Below are 7164 nucleotides of genomic sequence, written 5' to 3' on the forward strand. Positions count from 1 at the left end.
TTCTGAGTAGTCAGTGCTGCCTGGTAAAGAGAGTTATCACTAGCTCTGAGAACCCTCCCGCCTGCCCCAGCTCTGCATTCTGTTCCGTTTGGGGCTGAAGCTGACAGGGGAAGTCAGTCTAGCAGGTGAAAAGAAGGCAGGTGGTAGGACGAGGCTGAATCTTCAGCAAGAAAGGGCCTCTAAGGGACTCCAGGCACAGGTATGGGTTAGACATAGAACTTGACTCTAATGGGCATTGCCACCTGATAGGTACTCCCAAGGGATTAGTAAGATGTACCCTGACTCCTCTGCCCTAGCAGCCCCTAAATGCCTGCTGTGTTAGGGACAACATGGTGTACCTGGTCCTGAAGCTATCACTCTGAAATCATTTGTTCCCCTAGACCTTTTCCTGGCCCTGGGTGTCCTTGNACAAGGCCTACCTGTGACCAAGCCCTCCAAAGTGCCCTGGAGACAACTATTCTGGAAGGCCTCTGTCTGGTGAGCTAGAGTCAGTGAGCCCAGGCAGAGTGTGGGTGAGGATGGGGCATGAGGTGTGGCAGCTACTGTTGCTTTGGAAGGACCCAGTCCTGACACTCCAGCAAATGTTCCAGGATTCAGAGCATAGGGCCTTGGTCCTGGGGGGGGGGGGGAGAGGAGTGGGTCCCATGTGGAGTCAGTGTCTGAGGGACTGGCAGCCTCTTAGAGCCCTGGTCCTGGTGTCCCACACAGGGCGGCAATCTGCTCCCAGTTGTGCTCTGCTTGCTCCTTCTTCATTCTACTCTCCTGGCTGCCCACCTTCTTCAAGGAGACCTTCCCCAACTCCAAGGTAGGTGTCATGTTACCTGGGCCCTTACAGAATATAGGGGCTACACTTGGGTTGTAAAGGCCCCTTTTGTGGGTGGTTGTATCTTTGACTTGTCAACTCCATNCCTCTATGGGCTTCAGGCCTNGAGATGACAGTCCATTTGGGAACAGACATTAATTCAAGGCTGTACACTATGAGAGTTGGAGTTACCTCAGCCTGCTGCCTGAGAGAGGCAGACTGGCTTGGCTCTAACCCTGTCACAATAAGGGGAACATGTGGAGAATGTGGCTTCAAGAGTTAGCCATTAGTGGGCTCAGTTCTTACCCTGGGGGCTGATAATGGATTGGTTAGGGCCTGTTCTTTGAGGACCCTCTCTGCTCTTAGGCCCAACCAGTGGGTGGACAGAAATCAAGTGACATGGTGATAATCTTGGAGTGGTCCTCTTGCCTGGGTGTCATCTAGAGGCTAGGTGTCACCCTGGCCACTTTTGAGGCTGCACCTTTTTCTGCAGGGCTGGGTCTTCAATGTAGTCCCCTGGATGCTGGCAATTCCTGCTAGTCTATTCAGCGGGTTCATCTCCGACCGCCTTATCAGTCAGGGTGAGTGTTGGGGTGAATTGTCCCGGGTGGACCACAGTCTCAAGAATCTCGCTCCCCTCTGGCAGTACAGTTATGTCACTGGGGAAAGGCCACACAGACCATCTTTTAGAGTCAGCCCAAGGAACGGATGGATGCAGCCTGGGGCTGAGGAGCCCAGAGTGTCTTCCTNGCTCTCCCCTTTTAGTGGGTAGAGTTGAGGGAAGCAAGAAGATCCTGGACCCCATGGGGAAAGGAAAGTGTTTGTCGGTGTCACATGTCACAGGTACCCAGATTTGCTCTTGAATCTTCCAGAGCTCCGGGGCCACACTTGCAGCCCATGAAGCAATGTCCTTACAGACTCAGGTATAGAAGAATGTGCATATGTGTGCACATTCTCAGGATGCGGGTTTTCCTCAACAGAAATTAGCACACGTTCATTATGNAAGATCAGAAAATTTGAAGAAACTAAAAAAAAACTGGACTAAGCTTACCCAATAGGNGGGCACTTTTGTAATAGCTCATGGGGCTGCCCTTTCATATTTCTACCCAGACTGCACCACAGAAAACCCTCTGACACACATACTGTACACAAGAGGGTACAGTTTATGATAGGGAGTCTCCTGTCTTGAGCCCTGGAACACTGCCCCGGGCACCCNGTTTACTCTTCTGTGACTCTGTGGGCGGGACACTATTGAGGACCTGAATGAGCTGTTGGAAATTCATCCTGGGTCTGTCTCTCTGCTCAGGTTACAGAGTCATCAAGGTGCGTAAGTTCATGCAGGTAGGAAATCATTTAAATCCCTTGTTCATTTTTTTTTCCTTTTGCTGTGATAAGGTACTGTGAGAAAAGCAACTTATTTCTAGAAGAAAGAGTTTGTTTAGAGCTTCCAGTTCTACAGGGATGGAGTCCAAGACCATCATAAAGGGGAACATGGCAGCAGGCAGGCGGGCAGGCGGGCGTACAGGAATGACCCTGGAGTAGTAGCTGAAACCTTACATCTTGAGACACAACCACAAAGCAGAGAAAGAACAATGGGGATGGTATGGTCTTTTGAAACCTCAAAGCCTATTCCCACTGACACACCTCCTCCAACAAGGAGGAACCCTTCCCAAACAGCCCCACTGGAAACCAAATATTCAAACATATGAACTTATGGGGACTGTTCTTTTATGTTTTTAATTTTTTATTTTTTAAGATTTATTTATTATTATACATAAGTACACTGTAACTGACTTCAGACACACCAGAAGAGGGTGTCAGATCTCATTACGGTTGGTTGTGAGCCACCATGTGGTTGCTGGGATTTGAACTCAGGACCTTTGGAAGAGCAGTCAGTGCTCTTAACCACTAAGCCATCTCTCCAGCCCCGACTATTCTTATTCAAACCACCACATCCCTCTATGGACATCCCTTCTTTGTTCTGACCTCCTGGGACCTNAGGGTTGTGTACTTTAATCCCCTGATTTCTAGAACCAGGCTGATATCAAAGATACGGGTTGTGAAAACTACAGCCAGGTCTCATGGCCCCAGAACCAGTACTTGCTTCTAGGGGTTGGCAGAATCAGCTCAGATCAGAGGTCANTCTATAGCAATAGGACCCAGGAAGGGGCTGTTGTGGGTGGCCATTGGAAGATGCTCTGGGGTCCGTATTGGCTGACCTGAGAACTTTCTCTGAGTTCTGAAGATGCTCTCTGCTCTTCTCTGTGCCAGAACAGGCAGGGCAGGGAAGCCCTAGCCCGAGAAGGGCTTTTAGGTAGAACCAATCTGATCTTGCTCAGAACACTGGGGGTCCAAATCAGGGTGAGTCATATGGGCCAGCATGGTCCCTTGGCCCCTTACCAGCCCTGTCCTGCAGGTCATGGGCCTTGGTCTGTCAAGCATTTTTGCCCTGTGTCTGGGTCATACCACAAGCTTCCTCAAGGCTATGATCTTTGCATCAGCTTCCATTGGATTCCAGACCTTCAACCACAGGTAAGAGGCCATGAGCTCATCCCACGGGGTGCTAGCTTTTAGTACATTCTGGTTCANGGAAAGCTCCCCACAATCTGTCACAGTGANCAGATCTGGGTACCCAGCAAGGGTCATTCAGGAAAGCAAGGAGACCCCTTCCCCCAACACTGGGAGGAGTGCCTGGAGGAAGAATGAACATAAGCACCAGGCTTAATGTCTCTCCTTGGTCTTAATGTCCCTCCGTGGTCCATTCCCTTCTTTCTGCACCTTTTCTCTCATCTTGAGCAATAGCAATCTCNAGTGAGCATCTTGTAGGGTGCATTAGGAGCCCACTTCAAAGCTCTTCCAAGTTAACAAAGGGGAAACCCTACTGCGTGCTTTTCTGGCCTCGCACACATTCTCAGGAGCAACTTCTAGTGTTGTCAGTAAGAGGATGGGGAGTATACGGTGTCAGCAGGCCCAGCAGCACTTGGGTGATAGGGGCAGGGGCTGGCCTGGTTGTCTTCTGGTGACTTGTAACCATCTCTTATCCTCCAGTAGCCCCTACCGGCCAAGTAGAGATAGCCAGGCCTGTGTCCACTCACCTGCCTTCCTTCCTGTTTCTCACAGTGGTATTTCAGTCAACATTCAGGACCTGGCCCCATCCTGTGCTGGCTTCCTGTTTGGTGAGACACTGGTTTATCCCTGCTTTATCCCCTGCCTTTGACAATGGGTTATCCCTGAGGTGGGGCGGGGCACTGTCTGGGTAACAATGGGTCTCCTCCTGATGTCTCTCCCCCCACTTTCCTGTTTACAGGTGTAGCCAACACTGCAGGGGCCTTAGCAGGTAAGGGCTGGCTCCAGGCCTGTCTTAGAGGTTCTCTTGTCCTTTGGTTTAGGTCGACTAGTAAGTGAGTTTAGGGTAGAGCCTAGATGGGGGTCATCCCATCTTACTCACCCGGTGCTGCTGAATGGGGTCTCAAAGTCAAGGGAGGGCACAAGGCCCAAGATGGCCCAGGGTGATCTCAGATATGCTAGCTGAGGTGGCAATTGACCTGGTTGATGGTGGGGGACTCACAAGCTGTTCTCCCTGACTGACCCCATGTGACAGTCCTGTAGTTTAGAGTACCATCTGGTCCCTCCACTGACATTCTCTACCTTGTTCTTTGTTTCCCTTGGGTGGGACATGGAGTGGGGACACCATCAATAAGTGATTTGGAGTGACCCCTGAGGACTCTGTCTCCTAAGACCCCCTGAGTCTGAGTCTCCTGTGGCCCATAGCTCATAGTTCATATTTTATCCCTGGGTCTGCCCTGCTCTGCCCCTGAGCTCACTGATATGAGGGAGCCAGCTTCCTCGGACCATCAGTCAGTCCCTGCCTCTCTTGTCCAGGTGTGGTAGGCGTGTGTCTGAGTGGCTACCTGATCGAGACCACTGGTTCCTGGACCTGTATGTTCCACCTGGTAGCCATCATCAGCAACCTGGGACTGGGCACCTTCCTGGTGTTCGGGAAGGCGCAGAGGGTGGATCTGGTCCCCACTCATGAGGACCTCTAACTCCCTGATGATCCAGTCTCACCCAGGACCTGATGTCAGCAGCCTGAGGATAACAACTCTATCAGTGAAACTCTAAATCTCCACCTCAGACGTATGAGCAGACAGCAAGACCACAGTTTCCTGGGGAGGCCAGAGTACTCACAGGCCTGTGTCAGGAGGAGGGTCATGGCTCCGAAGCTGCTTGCCACTCTCGCCCTCTCCCAGGTTCAGTGGGACTGCCTCTGTTACGGAAGCCACATTGCTGCTGGGAGGTCTCACCCGCCACAGTGAGGGTTGTTTCCTGACAAGACTTCTGTGTTAAGGATGTGTTGTGTGCTGGTAGATGCTCAGGAGTGGCTCTGACCCCCGACCTACTCCTAGGGCACCTTCCTACCCCCATCTCTCCAGCAACAATAATCTAAGATGTCTATAGACATTAGACCATGTCTCCATAAGACAGGCCCNCTAGAAACACCATTCAGAACCATAGAGAAGCCATGGTTTCTGCTTCTCTCCAGGAATCAGGCTTGCCACTCCAGCTGAGCTGGTGTGCAGTGGACCAGGGGTCCTAGCTTGCCTTGCAGACCCCGGTTCCCGCCCTGTGGATCTCTCAGCACTACTGATGTGTCCTGGGTTGGCAGGTGCCTGGCAGTCCAGACATCACAGACCCCAGAGCAAGGTGGACCCCCCCCACTTCTGACCTTGTTTTTCTACCTCCCCCCCCCCTTATTTCTTGTAAAGCTTGTGGTTTCATGAGCTGATAATGAATTCTCCAAGATGCCTATTAGGTTTTCTTTATAGATGTGGTGAGTCTCACCAGAGTCTTATTTAAGTGAAAACTATTAAACTATTTAAAGTAAGATTGTTGTTTTATTCAATACCTTTTGTTAGGTGAACTTTTCCTAAGGAAGACAAACAAAAATCTATTCACTCCTATTTAGAACATCAATGACACACCAGAAAATGGTTCCACATAGCCAGGCACAGTGGCACACATCATAAATCCTAGTACTTGGGAAGCAGAGGTAGGTGAATCTCTATGGGTTTGAGGTCAGCCTGGCTTACATAGTTTCAGGACTGCCAGGGCTATGTAGAGAGACCCCCCATCTCAAACAAAACCAACCAACCAAATACCCAAGCAAACAAACAAAACTGGTTTCACCCAAGTTTAATTTGATGAACCAATGGGTTTGGGTTTGGGTTTGGTTTGGTTTTGAGACAGGACCTTACTGTATAATAGCCCTTGCTGTTCTGGGAACTCATTATGTAGGCCAGGATGGTGTTAAACTCATNGAGATCCTCCTGCCTCTGCNTCTCACATGCTGGGGGGTTAAAGGCGTGAGCCACCACTGTGCAGGTTACCAATGAGTTTAATTGGAGTTATTTACAGGAACATGGGCAACTTACAGGTGGCTATACCACACAGGAAAAGTCTTCATTCCGCAATCATTGCGGGGGAGGGGGCTTTGCATGGATAAACTGCCTCATGACTTCTACTCTGTGAGGAGTGCTAATGTACTCAGTCCTGTGAGGGGCTTGTGCCAGACATCATTTCAGAATGGCCATGCCATACCCAGAGGAGAGCTTTCCCTTGTATCATCTCCCGAGGCAGGGCAGAAGGCTCAGTGAGTTAAATGTTTGTTGAACAGCACGAAGGCCTGGGTCTGGCTTCCTAGAACCCATACACCAAAGCCAAGCACAGTGATAGAGTGATGTGCGCCGGAACCCCAACAAATCTTGGAGCACACTGACCAGCCATTCTAGTGTAAATGGTGAACTTCAGATGTAGTGAGACCTTGACTCAAAGAAATGGAGTTACTGTAGAAGAAAACATCTGTGTCCACTTCCAGCCTCTTCATGCGCCAGCCTGGGCTAGCAGTGACATAGGTTAGACCCTCTCTGCTGTCNTGGTGCANGAGCAGAGCTCGCTCACCTATCTGCACAACTCCTGTCAGAAGTGTGCACAAATCTCCAGAGCAAGATGCTCTGAGCCAGGTGTGCCATGAAGTAACCTATGAGCACAAACTTTCTTCTGTGGTCTTCCAATTTTGAATAAATATACTCTTTTAAGACTGATGTGTTGGGGGCTAGAGAGATGACTCAGCAGTTAAGAGCAGTCTGACTGCTCTTCCAGAGGTCCTGAGTTCAATTCCCAGCAACCACATGGTGNCTCACAAACATCTGTAATGGAATCTGATGCCCTCTTCTGGTGTGTCTGAAGACAGTTACAGTGTACTCATGTATATAAAATAAATAAATCTTAAAAAAAAAAAGAAGTGTGTGTGTGTGTGTGTGTGCCACATGTGTTGGGGTACCCAGGGAGGCCAGAAGAGGGCA

General features: G+C 50.1%; 1 protein-coding gene across 1 annotated transcript in view; it reads left to right on the forward strand.

The window, feature by feature from the left end:
- The window catches only part of Slc17a9 (solute carrier family 17 member 9), a 16179-nt gene extending 10552 nt beyond the window's left edge, over positions 1-5627 (forward strand). Inside the window, exons 5-12 of the mRNA XM_021180010.2 lie at positions 323-477; positions 709-805; positions 1296-1383; positions 2109-2143; positions 3219-3334; positions 3923-3978; positions 4110-4139; positions 4685-5627. Coding sequence (XP_021035669.1) covers positions 323-477; positions 709-805; positions 1296-1383; positions 2109-2143; positions 3219-3334; positions 3923-3978; positions 4110-4139; positions 4685-4848 — 741 coding nt within the window. The 3' untranslated portion in view covers positions 4849-5627. The remainder of the gene's footprint in view (positions 1-322; positions 478-708; positions 806-1295; positions 1384-2108; positions 2144-3218; positions 3335-3922; positions 3979-4109; positions 4140-4684) is intronic.
- Positions 5628-7164: the final 1537 nt, after the last annotated feature.

This window comes from Mus caroli, chromosome 2 (assembly GCF_900094665.2).
Source record: "Mus caroli chromosome 2, CAROLI_EIJ_v1.1, whole genome shotgun sequence".
NCBI lineage: Eukaryota > Metazoa > Chordata > Mammalia > Rodentia > Muridae > Mus > Mus caroli.